Source organism: Littorina saxatilis, linkage group LG2 (assembly GCF_037325665.1).
Source record: "Littorina saxatilis isolate snail1 linkage group LG2, US_GU_Lsax_2.0, whole genome shotgun sequence".
Classification (NCBI taxonomy): Eukaryota; Metazoa; Mollusca; class Gastropoda; order Littorinimorpha; family Littorinidae; genus Littorina; species Littorina saxatilis.
Window position 1 is genome coordinate 101,426,148 of NC_090246.1, and position 20,000 is coordinate 101,446,147.

A 20,000-nucleotide genomic window follows, 5' to 3' on the forward strand; every position below is an offset into this window, starting at 1 on the left:
TTCCGGAATCCTCCCCCAGGCCATCCGATGTACCTCTCAGAGAAAAACAAAATAGGTGTACTTTTTAAGCTCTTCCCCCAACTGCTCTAGTTTATTTGGTCTTCTAAAACTATTTCAAATTATGAACAACATCAAGTCGACAACGGCCTGCCCTCCCCGTTATAAGTCCATCATCATAGGCCACAAGTCAAGTCACACGCTACACTATCACTAGTATTGATAGTATCAGAGAACCGATTGCAACAAGATATCATCTGCGCTATCGGGGAACCGATGTTTCGGAAAGGGACTGTACTGCACACTGTGATACCATTGAGTGCTCGCCCCTTTGAAGTATAGTGTCATTGTTGATCATACATCTCTCATACCACTTCTCCTTTGTATTCCAGATGTTGTAATCATTGCTTGTTTGCTTGAATTTAAGTATTCAAAGTAAAGAGTCCTGTCAGACTTATTTACTAGGCATATATGTCTTTGGGATTATTCCACTGAACCACTATGGTAAATGAATATCTGAAGTATTTTGTTACTGTTGAAAATGTGTAATTTTGATTCCCAGTTGCAAGGAAAGACCAAAAAAATGACCTCACAAATGCAACATTTTCTCGGCTTATGGGAGGCTTTGTCCCCCAGACCCCCAAGCGGGGCTTTGCCCCTGCACCCCGCCGGGGCCTCAGCGGCCCCTGGACTTAGTTGGAACACCACCCCCCCGTCTCAAACGAACTTGGTCCGGCCCTGGGGGGGTCGGGCGTCAGGGGATAATTATGTACTATTGATGTATTATGGGGGAGGTGCAATATCATTTCCGTTTTAAACAGTTCACCCGTCACTGCCCCCTTACAATCTACATCCAATTTTGTATTCAGCACTCCTCTCTCTCACACGCCCTCACATACTCAACCGTTTACACACATATCTCTCCACCCCCCAAGAACGCCCCGCCTCCCCCATCCTACGGCCATTTCTGGCAGAATGGCAAGATGATCTTGGAGCAGAACAGCCCGATTCAAATCTCTCTCACTTCCCACTGCAATCAAGTACCGTTCTGCGGGACCCAAAGTGGTGGAAAAGGGACACTCCATCAATGCTTCTCCTGCTGGCTGGCCCTTCAAAGCGTGCTGCTCAACTTATTGAATCAGTTTGCGAAATGTCGCTTTTTTTGGCCGCGACGTCTGTTTGCTTTATTACGGGCTGGTCAAGGGTTGCATTATACTGGCTGAGAATCTATACGAGGTCGATTGCCTCCGTGAAAGGGACGATCCAGGGGACTTAAGGAAAACATTTTTACAGCGCCGGGCGTGAGGGCTTTTAACCGTTTGAAAACGTTTACTTTTCGCGGAGTGTTGAAAGAGGATATGGCTGAAAGTAGTGCCTTTGTCCAGCCTGTTTGCTAACGTGAGCACCAGATTTCTGAACACTTCCGCGGTCGCCCAGGGTTTTCAGAGCGTGACGTAAACACAGCCTAACTATAGTTGAAGGAAATGGTTCATTTCCAATTCAAGCAGGCTATAATCTGTGCCAAAGTTTAAAAGAAGGTTAGTAGAACACGACGCCTCAGTGCCCATTGACGTTAGATGACCGAAATAATGAAAATGACATGCTTTCAGTCTAGAAGTATTCTTGAAAATAATCTAAGATGACCCCAAAGTTATTACAATCTGAATCCAGAAAAGGACGTCTTAAATCAAGTCGTGATTGTTTTAACGAACAAAGTAAAATAAGAAATAGTATTCGTTTCCAAAACGTGTTTTTATTCAATACGTTAGATCGATTAGCTAAAGTGTAAAAACAATACATAAAGGCCAAGATGTAGCGATACAAAGCTCTCTCATCCGATCGTTATAACCTGACGTTCAGGTCGCAGTGTTAAAGGCCAACATCCAAAAGAATTTTTCTCCTGGAGCGACCTAAACTTGAACCCGTCGCTATTCTTGCATGTCTGTTTACTTCGTGCTGCACGCAAAAATTGAGCGACTTCCTTGCCGCTGGGATTGACGAAGCTGTTTTATTCTCGTGACTGAAAACACTGCAGTGCGTGCAGTTTTTGACGAGCCGCAGGAGCGGCGAGTCATATGGTCTTGGCTCGAAAGCTGTCTGTGGAGGCTGCGTGCTATAATTAGCTGACCTGCTGCGCGAGCAGTCACTGCAGAGTTTTGAGATAACTTTGTAACACGTTTTATTTTATGCTCCTCAAGAATACAACTTTGGGCAACGTGCCACGTAAAACTACACGCAACAAGGATTCAGTAGGTACCAAACATGCCTTGGTCAGAAGTAGAATGTAAATGAATCTTTATAAAGAAGTAGGCTACTTCAAACGACAGCCACAGCCACGGTTGGGTTCACGGCATCAAACCGATGCGACTCTCCGTCATATCATACACGTAATCAATCAAATAGATGACTATTAAACATGTAAACTACATGTATACATCTATCGTCGGACATAAGAAAGGAGAGCTTCCCCCGGGCCTGTGCATGTGTTGTTCGTTGTGCGTGTGTAAATGTACACAAAAAACTGACGACAAAACTGAGACAGACCTCTTTCGCTTCAGTCTTGCAGAATTTAAAGACGAATAGAGGTAGAGCGTGCATTATACTAACTGTTTGGTAAAAGTATCAAACGTTTCTTTTTATAAATAAGTGGCAGGCTTACAGGAATACAAAGAGGCGCAAGTTGAAAGTAATGGATATATCTCTGGAAGATGCCATCAGTCCAAGTTGTCAAATGAAATCAAAGATGACAGAAACAGAAGTTTTCCATACAAATGTTGGTGTTTCAAAGGAAGTTTGCATTCTTTCAGATAATGATATAGACGAGGTGGCTGTTTGTTATGAAGTTTCAACAAGCCAACATTCAAATGATTTTACTTCATCTACAGATTTTTTAAATTCAGCACTTCATAACTGTCATTATGAACTTGGAATCAGAGAGAGACCGTCTTTCCATTGTCATTCATGCCATAGATTTTTGTTTCAGAATCAATGTTTCACATGGCGTTCACAAGAGAGCATGCGAAGTTTCCGACAGTCTTTAGGATTTGTAAAAAAGGCCGTGTTTTGCTGTACATGCAAAAACTACCTGTCAAAAGGGAAAGTGCCTAACAGATTGCAACAACATTCCTATTTTAAGCTCAGCCACACGCCGACATGGAAGTTCAATGGTACTTTCAAACTTTTTCTTCTCTTCGTCGTATTTGATTTATTTCTATTTCAGAAGTCGAGTGCATATGATTTCGGCTCGTGCTCATCGTGAGATGGACTTAGTTTCTTGTATTCTGTGGGTTCGACAGATTGACTAAATGTTGTAATTTCGCCTTACGCGACTTGTTCTCTCTCTGTTGGCAGCGTGTAATGCAGCTGCTTAGAAATTAGAGTTTTATTTTGCAAAGTGTGTACCAAAAGTTTGTCATGAGCTGCTTTAGGTTTGGGGTGTGGGTTGGTTTGATATTTCCTCCTTGCAGTTCAAATCTGTATTCATTTTTGATGTTGTGTCTTATTTTGTGAAAGGAAACATGCAGACTGACTGAACGCATATATATAATTATGTAACTCATAAACACATGGGTGTAGTTATGTTCAAGAACACACACACACACACACACACACACACACACACACACACACACACACACACATACACACACACACACACACACACACACACAACTGTGTAGATGTATCGTACACCTGATATATTACTCAAACAAAATTGAAGTTCACGAAGAAATCGTTTTATTTCTGTGTCATTCAACATCTAGTTTGAATCAGACAACTTGAAACTGGTACAAATATTCAATAATGTTGCGATGTGGAAATGGACACGATATCGCAAAAGATAGACAACGGCAAGATCATTCAAGTATGTACATGCTTGTTGATGTCTACTTAGGCGATGCTCAGAACACTAGTTAGATCTTCCGAGATTAAACAAGTCGCGTAAGGCGAAAATACAACATTTAGTCAAGTAGCTGTCGAACTCACAGAATGAAACTGAACGCAATGCAACGCAGCAAGACCGTATACTCGTAGCATCGTCAGTCCACCGCTCACGGCAAAGGCAGTGAAATTGACAAGAAGAGCGGGGTAGTAGTTGCGCTGAGAACGATAGCGCGCTTTTCTGTACCTCTCTTCGTTTTAACTCTCTGAGCGTGTTTTTAATCCAAACATATCATATCTATATGTTTTTGGAATCAGGAACCGACAAGGAATAAGATGAAAGTGTTTTTAAATTGATTTCGAAAATTTAATTTTGATAATAATTTTTATATATTTAATTTTCAGAGCTTGTTTTTAATCCAAATATAACATATTTATATGTTTTTGGAATCAGCAAATGATGGAGAATAAGACGAACGTAAATTTTAATCGTTTTATAACAAAAATATTTTTTTTACAATTTTCAGATTTTTAATGACCAAAGTCATTAATTAATTTTAAGCCACCACGCTGAAATGCAATACCAAAGTCCGGGCTTCGTCAAACATCACTTGACCAAAATTTCAACCAATTGCCGCCTCAACTTTCATGAAAAGCCGGATATGACGTAATCAAAGACATTTATCCAAAAAATGAAAAAAACGTTCGGGGATATCTTACCCAGAAACTTTCATATCAAATTTCATAAAGATCGGTCCAGTAGTTTGGTCTGAATCGCTCTACACACACGCACACACACACACACACACACACACACACACACATACACACACACATACACCACGACCCTCGTCTCGATTCCCCCCTCGATGTTAAAACATTTAGTCATAACTTGACTAAATGTAAAAATGACGATGATCTGTAAACAAACCAGGACAAGGAAAGAAAGACAAAACGTATTTGAAAACAAATCATACTATACAGATTGACAAACTGAAACTTCGAACTCTGTTGATATTTCACGGAAGATGAGGTATGGTGCAAACGTATATAATTATACTGACTACATTTTGTTACGTACTCATCAACAACAACAAAAACCGATATAACCAAAGGCACACACACACACACACACACACACACACACACACACACACACACACTTTGCTGGTTTGCTGATGTCACAGGAAACGAATGAACAATAGAAAGCGTGATAAATTCCTGGCCAGAAATCAGTTACAAAGACCTGAAAGTCTGCTGAATGGAACTGGTTAATGTACACATTTGAACTGCTGTCAAAATTACTATGTAATACGATATTCGGGTTTTAAAATTGGTAGCACATTACAACCAATAATGATGTTTTTTGCTTCGGCATTGAAGCAATGTTCACTATTTACTAACAAAATAATGACGAAATAAACACAAAACCAAATCAGTGAGGCAGAGGGGACAAAAAGCCGAGCGGGTGTGTGTGTGTGCGTGTGTGTGTGTGAGCTAGTGCGTGCCTGTGTGTGTGTGAGTGTGTGTGCGTGTGTGCCAGTGTGTGTATGTGTGTGTGTGCATGTGTGTAGAGCGATTGAGACCAAACTACTGGACCGATCTGTCGAACCCACAGAATACAACTGCACGCACTGCAGTGTTTTCAGTCACGAGAATAAAACAGCTTCGTCAATCCACGCGGCAAGGAAGTCGCACAATTTTTGCGTGCAGCACGAAGTAAACAGACATGCAAGAATAGCGACGGGTTCAAGTTTAGGTCGCTCCAGGAGAAAACTTCTTTTGGATGTTGGCCTTTAAGTTAAACAGCACGTCATTTCATCAGCAAATGTTTTAGTAGCGTTTACAGATTGTAGCTGTACTTGAGGGATACACACAGAACTGCACTATTTTATCAGCAAGTGTTTTAATAGCATTCATTGGGAGTTGTAGCTGTACTCGAAGGGATAAACACAGAGGTAGAACAGAACTGCACTATTTTATCAGCAAATGTTTTAATAGCGTCCATTGTGAGTTGCAGCTGTACTTGCAGGGGTAAACACAGAGGTTGTAGAGAGCTGCACCTCGCATTGACAAGATGTAACATCTAGGTCATTACAGCACTGACCGCAATGCTCAAGCACGTGCAAATCCTGGGTCAGACAGAAACTGCACGTCTTCCCCTAGAACATCGCTGAGCGAAGCTTACAATTATTGATGAGTTCCGCGCAGAAGACACAGACTGGGGAACACGTATTTTTTTCGGTCATTTCTAGGTTTGGGAATACCGATGCGAGCTAGCAAGAAAAAAAGAAGAAAAAAGATAATGCCCGCTGTTGTTATTTGTTTAACCAACTCCATCTAAGACCATCAGTGCAGACCAAAAGCGTGGTCTCCTTTTCTGGTCTTTTTCGGACCAGCGGGGGGGGGGGGAGAATCTGAGTCATCCGCGCCGGTCATTTGTGCTTCTTCTTCATTCTGAGAGAGCTCTGAGTTCTGGTCATGTGTGGCCATTGTCCAAAGTCACACTGTGAGCTGATGGAAGCAAGCGTTGAGTCACGTTTGCCGCGGCCAATTGAAGGTCTTGATTGTCAGGTGTGAAACCAGTTCGTGAGGCAGGCAGAAATCTGGAGCACGTAATCCTCTGGTCATTCCGGGGATAAGGTTTTACGTTAGGGTTTGCTGCGTCTAGAGTAAGTAGCACACCCCCTCCCAATGTTAGGGTTTGCTGCAGGACTGCAGTGTAATCCCCCCTTTGCTGCTGTTTGGGATTGACCGCCAGTGCGTACCATAATCCCTCCGGGTGAGGCTAAATGGTCAGGGATTTATTCTTGCTTTGTCTATCTTTCCTAGGAGACTCTTTACTGGCCCATTCAGACTGCATCTATTGGCAAATATTCTCTCTTTTCCCTACCACAGATTCTGTCGAGAGGTTGTAGTGTATGCGAACTTTCAGCACAAGTTTTCCGTTTTTGCTCTGTTGAGAACAAAGGAGTGTACTTGGCTAACCACAAAACGTGTTTTGAAAAATGGCCCCAAATCCATGGAACCCTACTTAAAGATAAACTTAAATCTGCTTATCCATATATATAGAGAATACTACATGGCTTGCTGTGTTGTACCAGATTTACACGAGTTGTTTTTTTTAAATATTGAACTGCGAGCGAAAGCGAGCTGTTCACTATTTGAAAAAAGCAACAAGTGTAAATCTGGTACGAAACAGCAAGCCATGTAGTATTCTGTTTATCCTACATACTGTACTTACGTGTATTTTACTGAAAATGTCCTGCAGTCGAGGCAACTAAATTGAAGACGCTTGTTTTGGAACCTCGATCTCTTCTAAAGCCTCGTGCAATCTATTACGTCAAAGCAAAGAAACGTCACTCTGAAAGTGTGGCGTGACGTGTTAGTTCTAAAGATTCATCGAGGGTAATTAGCGAGCGCAATTTTTGTTTCTATAATGACGTTTGTCTCGGTGACTTTGGCATCATAAGCAGTGGAAAAAAACAGGTCCCTGCCAGACTTGCTTGACATGACCTCATTTACATGATATACACACGTGTGATTTGAACGATTATTATCTCACGGGTGTCTCTCTCACGTATGCAGGATAAATATGTGTTAGAGTTCTTGATTTTTCAATTTGAACAATGTTGATGGAGTTTGATTGAAGCACTAAAGTAATTAACAGCAGAAACAGGACATTTCCGTGTCAGAAAACCCCTCTGTTTCTTGTATCCCTACCAGGGGAGATACAACACCCGTTTTTATCATTCAATCTCCAACTTGCCCGTCGGTAAACAAAATTGATCACGTCGTTTGCTGCAAACGCTTCTTTCATCTCCATCTTAAACTTCAGACGCACTCAGACATAACAGTTTCAATTGAAGTTATGTTGAAAAGTACAAGTAAACTCATGCATCACTCCTGGGGCTGCGAGAGGGTCAGCAAGATACGATTAGTGTTTGCCTAACGCTCGTTCAAAGCTTTTCTTCTGGACATCTCATGGTCACGATACACCAGGCAAGCAGAAGATCGCATCGATCACTGGCTGTATCGTCTGACATGTTGTCGGAGCAAGCGTCCTGTTGTAACGTTTACAGCCATCTTCAACCCTCTTGGGCTGTGAGAGTAAACAAAATTAAATGGGCCCCGCGAACAACCAACAACGAACGTACCTCTGGGTTGATCTCCATGATCAACGTTCTACGTCATTTTTATATTTAGTCAAGTTTTGACTAAATATTTTAACATCGAGGGGGAATCGAAACGAGGGTCGTGGTGTATGTGTGTGTGTGTGTGCGTGTGTGTGTGTGTGTAGAGCGATTCAGACTAAACTACTGGACCGATCTTTATGAAATTTGACATGAGAGTTCCTGGGTATGAAATCCCCATACGTTTTTTTTCATTTTTTTGATAAATGTCTTTGATGACGTCATATCCGGCTTTTCGTGAAAGTTGAGGCGGCACTGTCACGCCCTCATTTTTCAACCAAATTGGTTGAAATTTTGGTCAAGTAATCTTCGACGAAGCCCGGGGTTCGGTATTGCATTTCAGCTTGGTGGCTTAAAAATTAATTAATGACTTTGGTCATTAAAAATCGGAAAATTGTAAAAAAAAATAAAAATTTATAAAACGATCCAAATTTACGTTTATCTTATTCTCCATCATTTGCTGATTCCAAAACCATATAAATATGTTATATTCGGATTAAAAACAAGCTCTGAAAATTAAATATATAAAAATTATTATCAAAATTAAATTGTCCAAATCAATTTAAAAACACTTTCATCTTATTCCTTGTCGGTTCCTGATTCCAAAAACATATAGATATGATATGTTTGGATTAAAAACACGCTCAGAAAGTTAAAACAAAGAGAGGTACAGAAAAGCGTGCTATCCTTCTTAGCGCAACTACTACCCCGCTCTTCTTGTCAATTTCACTGCCTTTGCCATGAGCGGTGGACTGACGATGCTACGAGCATACGGTCTTGCTGAAAAATGGCAGCTACTTGACTAAATATTGTATTTTCGCCTTACGCGACTTGTTTTATTATTTCAGTGCGTTCATGTTCATCTATTTTGGCCTGTTATCTATTCTCTCCCTTCTGCATATATACACCCTGTTCCCCAAACCGACTTCGTCTCCCCACCAGGATATCAGATTCTCATTTTGTTCTTCATCATCATGTTAACATCCTCGCTTGACAGGGATAAAATAACGGGTGCACGTGTTGTATAATTTTCTTATCAATCCTCCAAACTCCTGGAGTGTTATGCTGTGTCACAGAGTCCAAGAATAGGCTGGGATATATATCATACGATCGTAAGCATCAAGGGATTTTCTTGAAATGTGTTGCCCAAATAGATAATATTCTGATGAGCTTTGCAAGATGAGTGACTTGAACTGTGGTCAATTGACAATGAGGAACGAATAATACCCAACACAAACAGCTAGGCTCGACTCCTTACGATCTAGCAGGACGAGTGTTGCTGGGTAAAAAAAAACCCACCAAACAAACCCAAACACCCTTACTACCCCCCCCCCCCCCCCTGCCTCCACATCCCATCCCCATCCACCATCCACCCAATCATCCCCACTCCATCGGCTTCCCTCCCCAACAAACACACACAAACACACACACACACGCACGCACACACACACACACACACACACACACACACACACACACACACCCACATACATACACACACACACACACTAACACACAGACACACACACACACACACACACACACACACACACACACACACACACCCACATACATACACACAGACACACACTAACACACAGACACACACAGACACACAGACACACACAGACACACACACATACACACACACACACACGCACACACACACACACACACACACACACACACACACACACACACACACACACACACACACACTCAACGGCTGAGGCACGCTTGTGCAGCCTAACGGTTTCCAGCGGACGTTCTTTAACTAAGCCTGGCATTCAGCCTTCAGCATTTCTAACTATTTTGAAGACAAACCGCAGTGAGTACGTAACCTTTCCAACTTGAATCAGTCTTCAAGAGTCTGGATCGGGAATCTCCATCAGCCTAACGATGGGGTCAGGATAAAGAAGGGCAATTGGCATCGTTTGAGGCTGGCCTAGGGCAAATCTGAATCTGCAGTTTCATGATGACATCAACATTTTAGGCCAATGAGCATGACATAATTCCAAGTCTTTATAACATCGAGACAGAAATGTTAAGCGTCGAGTCAGAAACAAGCTGTGGAAATTCGGGCGGCCATTATATTCTCTTGAGGGTCTGAACGGTCGCTTTGTTTCTCGACAGGCTGCACGCTGTTCATTTTGTATGTTAATCTATTCTGCTGTTGTGTGTTTTTCTATTTTTGTTTTTTGGCGGGTGGGGTTGGGGGCGAGGTTTTTGTGTCCACGTACATCTTTATTACTTGGACTGGGTGGCCGAGTGGTAACGCACTTGCGCTCGGAAGCGAGAGGTTGCGAGTTCGACCCTGGGTCAGGGCGTTAGCAATTTTCTCCCCCCTTTCCTAACCTAGGTGGTGGGTTCAAGAGCTAGTCTTTCGGATGAGATGAAAAACCGAGGTCCCTTCACACTACATTGGGGTGTGCACGTTAAAGATCCCACGATTGACAAAAGAGTCTTTCCTGGCAAAATTGTATAGGCATAGATAAAAATGTCCACCAAAATACCCGTGTGACTTGGAATAATAGGCCGTGAAAAGTAGGATATGCGCCGAAATGGCTGCGATCTGCTGGCCGATGTGAATGCGTGATGTATTGTGTAACAAAATTCCATCTCACACGGCATAAATAAATCCCTGCGCCTTGAATATGTGCGCGATATAAATTGCATACAAATAAAAAATAAATCCCTGCGCTTAGAACTGTACCCACGGAATACGCGCGATATAAGCCTCATATTGATTGATTGATTGATTGATATTTAATAAGGAAAATGGCGTTTGAGTAAAGGGGGAAGAACAGAATAACAGAATATAATTGCCTCAATATATTTCTGACGCGGTAACATTCATCATTCGCAAGTCTGTTGGAGTTTCCCCGTGATCCGCATTTCACAATCGAAGCAGGCACAATCATTTGACCTTCATTTACCTAACCATCTCCTCCTCGTAGAGAGAGAGAGAGAGAGAGAGAGAGAGAGAGAGAGAGAGAGAGAGAGAGAGAGAGAGAGAGAGAGAGAGAGAGAGAGAGAGAGAGAGAGAGAGAGAGAGAGACATGGTAAGAGAGAGAGAGAGAGAGAGAGAACGAAAGAAAGAAAGAAAGAAAGAAAGACCAAATAGTCAATCATTTCAGATGGCTCTATGAGACAGTTGAGGAATGCCCCCAACTGAGTGTTACTAACATTTGTAACATCTGCTCAACATAAACAGGTATAATGGAACGTCTTACTGACAACAAGACATTTTTGACGTCATGTACTTGAACAAGAGATGCTGAAAATAAGACAGATACAGAGTTATGTTACCCTTCTTCGTCTGGAAACGTTGACATTCTAATCCACAGGGTCCCGTACCAAGGTATGTGGAAATGTAAATCAAAGGCAGTGAATTTAATGCAATTGTGTTCATGTATTCAGGATTGTTAGCAAGAAATGTAGCTAAGTTTGTTTAGTTTTGCAAATTCATTATATATGTACATAGATTATGACCTGTAGAGTCAACAAAAGAAGCTGTGCGTGACTATTAGGGTTTAACGTCCTCTTAGACCAACTGGTCTATATTGGGACAGGTATTGGTAATACGTTGAAGATATGGTGTGATACTTTGATTCGAACAAGCCCGCTGTGGCTGTCTTCTTCGACACACCAGCATTGGGTTTGTCTCGTCAAAGTATCGAAATACGATCATGATAATCGGAGACGAGAGATGATGCATGCGTGTCTTCGTGTTTTCCAAGCCCTGAGACTTTCGCTGTGAACGTGGGATCTTTTTCGTGCGCATGTGTGCACACGGGGGTGTTCGGACACCGAAGAGAGCCTGCACAAAGTTGACTCCGAGAAATAAATCTCTCGCCGAACGTGGGGATCGAACCCACGCTGATAGCGACCAACTGGCTACAAAGCCAGCGCGCTACCAACTGAGCTACGTCCCCGCCCCAAGCTGTGCGTGCGCGTGCGTGTGTATGTAAAAGGCACACGGGTGAGTGCGCGCGTTTATCCTTGTTCAACTTGAATGTCGTTTTCCCCTGCTGTTAAAACTTTTGGTTCAATGGTGTGTTTTTTGTGTGTTTGTTTTTAACTTTGTTGTGCTTTCTTTTCTTTTTTTTGTCGTTCGTTTTCTGCTTCGTTTAATTCTTCTTTTGTTAAATCTTGACGTTGAAGTTTTCTTTTTTCCACGGCATTACTGGTTATAATTTGGAAAGGAAAAAAGCCTCCCTCAGGAATCAAGATGTCGCTTTCAACTGAATTTGAAAGGCAGCCCAATTGGGTGCTATTTTGATTTTGGGGGGAGGGATGAGGGAGGGGGGGGTAGATGTGGTGACATGAACACCGGGTTTTGTTGGCAGAAGAAAAACTGGGTCAGACAATTTGTCGGCCGCTGTCATCGAGAACAAGTTTCCTCATGGGAGTTAGAAGAGATAATTTAAACACAAAAACAAAGATGCATTTCTTTCACCGGACTTGTTTTAATGTCTTTGCTTTAAACAAAATCTATTTATTTATTTATAAGTATGTTTTCTCTTCTTTGTCTCTTCTTTGTCCTGTCTTTTGTTGACTAAAGAGAAGAGTGAAAGTGCAAGTTCCCTGCAGAACACACGGACCCACATCCCCGCATCGCCCCGCAATGGACATGTGAACTTGCGAGTCCTCAGCCTAAACTTATACTTCAGTCACTTTCTTTCTCACTCACTGATTCAAGCACACACTCACTCACTCACTCACAAACTCGCCGACTTACTATCTGCTTCAGTAGTTGACCAATTAATCGGTTGGTTGAGCTATTGTTTAATTGTTGACTAATAAAAAACGCTCGCGCTGGACCCGAGTACTCTTCAGACTGGCTCGCTCCCCCAGTATGAAAGTTTTTGTCTTGTGCACGTTTAAGACCAAGTAATTGCTCTGTGTGAATTACAGGCATTCCCTTTGCTAAAATAAGTACATTGCATGCGAGCCGAGGATATGCGTGGTGACTGGCCTTTCTCTTTTATTTGATCACAGTGAAAAATATACTGCCGACCCTCTTCATAACTGGTGAACTGGTGGCCCACGAAGTTCTTTTACTGTCCTGGCTCGCGGATTCTTGCATTTATCACGCCCCAGGTAGTTTTACCAAATTCTTTAATGTAAAGTGAAGGTAAAAGACTGAAACATATGTAAACAAAGGAAACCATAAGAAAAAAATACAAATTAATATGATCAGAATCAAAACACAAAATCGCGACCTCTAAACCACCGCAGTCGCGACCGAGCAACCAACGCTTGGTAGAAAATGGAGTACACAAAAAATCAAATTATTTAAACACACAACGCGCAAAGCCTGGCAAATCGTATCGCACGAGATGCATGCTTTTTATGACGCTATATTTCTCGTCACTGTGTGACGCGTTCGGCTGTTCTATCAGCTCAATGGCTGCGTGTTGCCCCGCCGGTGTAAATTCCTCCTACGGCTAAGTCGTTTTTGTGGTTTATTTCGCATTTAGGTCCAAGGTAACATTATGAAGTTTTAATACGATCAATCGGACCTATTATCAAGTTAGTGTATCAACTTTTGAACGAACTGCGCCCAGTAGTTTCCCAGCAATAAGCTGTTAAGTGGAGAAAGACACACACACAGACAGACACACAATTAAAGTCTGCTGAGCCCAAGTACTAGCGTACTCGGGGATAATTATTGAGTGTCTGTCAGACTGACCTATTGACTGGTTTTCTTAATCACTAACAGACGGACACATGATTCACAGCAACTTTCTGACTATTTCACCGACTGGCCGACTTACTCTCTGACTATCTGACTGACTGAGCGGATGACTTACTGTCTGACTATGAGGGCCCCAAGGGGGGGGGGGGGGTATCATCACGATCACGGGAAGGGAAATGTTAGCTTTCACGATCATAGTTATATTCATGTGTGTGAGTGAGGGTGTGGGAGTTGAATGTGTATGAGTGTATATTCCTTCACCCACCTTCATGATTCCTAGACTGACCTTTAGTCAGGATTATAGACTCTACCATCACACATACATGTACTTTGATTTCAATCCACCCAATAGTTTTTGAGAAAATGGGTTTAAAAGATTTAGCTCTGGAAATGTGAAATTGTGCAAGTATATATACATGTGTGTGAGTGAGGGTGTGGGAGTTGAATGTGTATGAGTGTAGGGGCGGATTAGGGGGGGGGGGGTTACAGGGGTTCCGGACCCCCCCCCCCCTTAAAAGAAATAATGAGTGGCTGCTGACACCAGTTGATCATGTTTAAAATCAAGGATAAGCCATAAATTGTTCATAACATAGATAAAACTCTCCAGCTTCTGGGGGGCGACGCCCCCCACACCCCCAACGGGGCCTTGCCCATGTACCCCACTAGGTCTACCCCTGGACCCCAGGTTGTACCCCCCCCCCTCTGGCTTAACTGCTCCGCCCCTGGAGTGTATACTCCTGTGAGTGTCTGTATGAGAGAGAGAGAGCGAGCGAGAGAGAAAAAACAATGAAAACAACATTTTTGTTACTGATTACAAATCATGATATGCATTTCTATGTGTGTATGAAAGAGAATTATAAATAAAATATAAAAATAATAAAAAAAAGTGCAACAGTTGTCACTTTGTGTTGAATAAACAATAGATCCAGAGGAGCGAATAACTGTGTGGTTGTGTTTACTTTGACACGTGCTTTCTGTACCTGCAACTTTTACCGTGACCGTGATTTGCCACTGGTGTTCGTGATCGTGAAAACAAAAATCAACGTAATACTTGCACAATTTCACATTTCCAGAGCTAAATCTTTTAAACCCATTTTCTCAAAAACTATTGGGTGGATTGAAATTAAAGTACATGCATGTGTGATGGTAGAGTCTATAATAACAAAATCCCCAACGAACATGACTTTGATCGACTTTGACATGAGGATCAAGTGACCCAAACTGGCACGTCTCCCCGCCATAGTTCCTGAATTTAACCCATTGTTGATAAGTTTACAGGCGCTAAAATAAATCCAAGCTTAATGCAAAGAAGCGACAATTAGAATCTATGCCAAGCGTGTCCACGTTGCTGGGATGAAAAACACATTTCTAGTTTCGGTTTTGGCTACACGCAGACTCGATCAGACTCGAGCCAGTCGAGGTCACACTGAGCGAGTGACAGCCGGACGTGGCAATGTCGACAATGTCAATGATCTCAATCAAACTCAAAGATCTTGAACAAATTTCAAGATCTTTGCCTACATTCAGAACAGTCATAGAGCAACAAAGACAGAGCCGGAATAGGGGGGGGGGGGGGGGTTACAGGGGTTGCGCAACCCCCCCCCTGGCTTAAGCATGTACCTCCCAAACGCTTTTTTTTTTGGGGGGGGGGCGGAGGGAGGGGGGTTGCATCTGGATCATCATGAAATCCGAGGAGAAATCGCACCTCTCACCCCCTTTCGAAAGACATTTTTCTTCAACGATTTTTGTGATGAAAAGTATGAGTCCTTACAATCTCAATTCTTCTTCGTTGCCTATACAGCTTGCTGTCGAATTTACCTTTCTCGTTCAAGGAGAGGACTCCTTTCCCTCCAGAAACATCAAAAAACGTTCAGCTTCAAGGGGGCTCTTCGTCCCCTTGCAACCCCCACCCCCTGGACCCCCACCAAGGGGCTTTGCCCCCTGGACCCCCATCTGCAACCCCCACCCCCCCCCCCTAGTACTTACCTAGTCCGGCCCTGAATAGATCAACATACCATGACATTTCGTCATCGGAAAGACGGACACGTAGCCTGACCTTTCTATCAAGGAAGGCATTCTCGCCGCCTGCTTTGGTCTAGTTTAAATCCACAAAATATAACAGTTCGATGACAGTACCGCTGCCCGCCAATTTTGATCTTCGAATTTGAATTTGACTGAATGCACTTAAAAGGCTTTAGCACAAAGCCCTTCCATTGGATAAAGTTTGGCAGACTTTTGCAATTCGCCTTCTGATTGGATCTCTTTTTTTGTGTGATTGGTTCTCTTAAAGGGAAGCAATCGCTGTCAAAATCATATTTCTGAATGTGTTGTTGCTTCCCTTCAATCAGGATTGGCTCCTTGACGAATAGAGGATCATAGAGTGATACAGCTGTGAAAAAATGCACGTTGAAAATAAAATGCTTTGCAATAATGCCCATCACGATCACGAAAACAAATGACGATCACGATAACGAGACTTGATTTTTTTGTCATCACGGATCACGGGCAAAGTCCCATCACGATCACAGAAATGGAAATTTCGGCAATCACGGTCACAGAAAGGTCAAAAAACGCCAATCACGATCACGATTTTAAACCCTTTGGGGCCCTCGACTATCTGACTGACTGAGCGGATGACTTACTGTCTGACTATCTGACTGACTGACCGGATGACTTACTGTCTGACTATCTGACTGACTGACCGGATGACTTACTGTCTGACTGACTGACAGGATGACTTACTGTCTGACTATCTGACTGACTGACCGGATGACTAACTGTCTGACTAGCTGACTGACTGACCGGATGACGTACTGTCTGACTATCTGACCGACTGACCGGATGACTTACTGTCTGACTATCTGACTATCTGACTGACTGACCGGATGACTTACTGTCTGACTATCTGACTGACTGACCGGATGACTTACTGTCTGACTAGCTGACTGACTGACCGGATGACGTACTGTCTGACTATCTGACTGACTGACCGGATGACTTACTGTCTGACTATCTGACTGACTGACCGGATGACTTACTGTCTGACTATCTGACTGACTGACCGGATGACTTACTGTCTGACTATCTGACTGACTGACCGGATGACTTACTGTCTGACCGACTGACCGGATGACTTACTGTCTGACTATCTGACTGACTGACCGACTGACCGGATGACTTACTGTCTGACTATCTGACCGACTGAGCGGATGATTTACTGTCTGACTATCTGACTGACTGACCGGATGACGTACTGTCTGACTGACTGACCGGATGACTTACTGTCTGACTATCTGACTGACTGACCGGATGACGTACTGTCTGACTGACTGACCGGATGACTTACTGTCTGACTATCTGACTGACTGACCGGATGACTTACTGTCTGACTGACTGACAGGATGACTTACTGTCTGACTATCTGACTGGCTGACCGGATGACGTACTGTCTGACTGACTGACCGGATGACTTACTGTCTGACTATCTGACTGACTGACCGGATGACTTACTGTCTGACTATCTGACTGACTGACCGGATGACGTACTGTCTGACTATCTGACTGACTGACCGGATGACGTACTCTCTGACTATCTGACTGACTGAGCGGATGACTTACTGTCTGACTATCTGACTGACTGACCGACTGACCGGATGACTTACTGTCTGACTATCTGACTGACTGACCGACTGACCGGATGACTTACTGTCTGACTATCTGACCGACTGAGCGGATGATTTACTGTCTGACTATCTGACTGACTAACCGGATGACTTACTCTCTGACTATCTGACTGACTGAGCGGATGACTTACTGTCTGACTATCTGACTGACTGACCGGATGACGTACTGTCTGACTATCTGACTGACTGACCGGATGACGTACTGTCTGACTATCTGACTGACTGACCGGATGACTTACTGTCTGACTATCTGACTGACTGACCGACTGACCGGATGACTTACTGTCTGACTATCTGACTGACTGACCGGATGACTTACTGTCTGACTATCTGACTGACTGACCGGATGACTTACTGTCTGACTGACTGACAGGATGACTTACTGTCTGACTATCTGACTGGCTGACCGGATGACTTACTGTCTGACTATCTGACTGACTGACCGGATGACTTACTGTCTGACTATCTGACTGACTGAGCGGATGACTTACTGTCTGACTAGCTGACTGACTGAGCGGATGACGTACTGTCTGACTATCTGACTGACTGAGCGGATGACTTACTGTCTGACTATCTGACTGATTGACCGGATGACTTACTGTCTGACTATCTGACTGACTGACCGGATGACTTACTGTCTGACTAGCTGACTGACTGACCGGATGACGTACTGTCTGACTATCTGACTGACTGACCGGATGACTTACTGTCTGACTATCTGACTGACTGACCAGATGACTTACTGTCTGACTATCTGACTGACTGACTGGATGACTTACTGTCTGACTATCTGACTGACTGACCGGATGACTTACTGTCTGACTGACTGACAGGATGACTTACTGTCTGACTATCTGACTGACTGACCGGATGACTTACTGTCTGACTATCTGACTGACTGACCGGATGACTTACTGTCTGACTATCTGACTGACTGACCGGATGACTTACTGTCTGACTATCTGACTGACTGACCGGATGAAATATTGTCTGACTATCTGACTGACTGACCGGATGACTTACTGTCTGACTATCTGACTGACTGACCGGATGACTTACTGTCTGACTATCTGACTGAGTGAGCGGATGACTTACTGTCTGACTATCTGACTGACTGACCGGATGAAATATTGTCTGACTATCTGACTGACTGACCGGATGACTTACTGTCTGACTGAGTGAGCGGATGACTTACTGTCTGACTATCTGACTGACTGACCGGATGAAATATTGTCTGACTATCTGACTGACTGACCGGATGACTTACTGTCTGACTGACAGAGCGGATGACTTACTGTCTGACTATCTGACTGACTGACCGGATGACTTACTGTCTGACTGACTGAGCGGATGACTTACTGTCTGACTGACTGACCGGATGACTTACTGTCTGACTGACTGAGCGGATGACTTACTATCTGACTGACTGACTGGATGACTGACTATCTGACTGAGTGAGCGGATGACTTACTGTCTGACTATCTGACTGACTGACCGGATGAAATATTGTCTGACTATCTGACTGACTGACCGGATGACTTACTGTCTGACTATCTGACTGACTGACCGGATGACTTACTGTCTGACTATCTGACTGACTGAGCGGTTGGCCGACTGCACAACTGGCTACCTCACTTTTTCCTGATATCTTCCAAAGAAATGAAATACTAGCGACATCCCAGAACTTAGTCTCACTCAAGTTCAAAGAACTTTTCGTTTGCATGGAAGATGACCACTGCAGAACAGCGTCAAAGTTACTCGGCAGAAGGGCTCGGCAGTGGTCTGACGCCCCTCCCTGGAGTGGCTGTAAAATCGACAAGTCTGACAGCAGAGCAATATTTAGATGTAGATCGAGCAGTGAATGCTGTGACGGGGCGGTGTGATAGCACGCTGGAACACGGGATAAGAGACTAAGGTCAGCAAAAAAAAAAAAAATGTTTTTAATAAAATAAAAATAAAATAAAAAAAAGATAGATAAATAAGTAAATAAATAGAGAAATACATAAATACATAAATAAAAAAATAAAAAAAATAACACAAAATCATTACCACAACTAAAACAATCCAAACTACACAACAAAAAGGCCAAGACTCACCTTGCGTTTACTTCGGATTCGCTCGGCCTGCATGGACACCGCCTCTCCGATGGTGCGACTGACCCACAGCTCCCAGGAGATGCGCGAGTAGGTTACCGTCAGAATCACCATGGGCAGAAAGTAGTTCAGCACCATCAGCACTGTGCTGTAGCTAGACATACAATATACCAAGACAATAGAATCAAACAACGAGAAAGGTAGGTTGTTGGAACGTGTGTTATTGACAAAGCAATGCGCTACAGTCACAGATATTTCCACCCAGCGGTGTTTCAAGTGGACAGACAAACAAATAATTAAACCAAAAAACAAGACTTAGCTCGCAAAAGGTGCTACCGCTTGGGGAGAAGACACAAGGGAGGCAATCAATACTAATGAAGCATGCACTGCGATATTAACCAAGACAAATAATTAAGCACTGCACTGCGATATCTTCACGGAAATACACAAG

At 43.2% G+C, this 20,000-nt stretch overlaps 2 protein-coding genes across 2 annotated transcripts in view; one reads left to right on the plus strand and one right to left on the minus strand.

The window, feature by feature from the left end:
• LOC138960456 (hatching enzyme 1.2-like) overlaps window positions 1-693 on the plus strand; it is a 25,852-nt gene extending 25,159 nt beyond the window's left edge. The window contains exon 11 of the mRNA XM_070332365.1: window positions 560-693. Within this exon, the coding sequence (XP_070188466.1) occupies window positions 560-693 (134 nt within the window). The remainder of the gene's footprint in view (window positions 1-559) is intronic.
• Window positions 1-20,000, minus strand: part of LOC138960362 (tachykinin-like peptides receptor 99D) — a 313,550-nt gene that overhangs the window by 206,573 nt on the left and 86,977 nt on the right. The window contains exon 3 of the mRNA XM_070332255.1: window positions 19,553-19,703. Coding sequence (XP_070188356.1) covers window positions 19,553-19,703 — 151 coding nt within the window. The remainder of the gene's footprint in view (window positions 1-19,552; window positions 19,704-20,000) is intronic.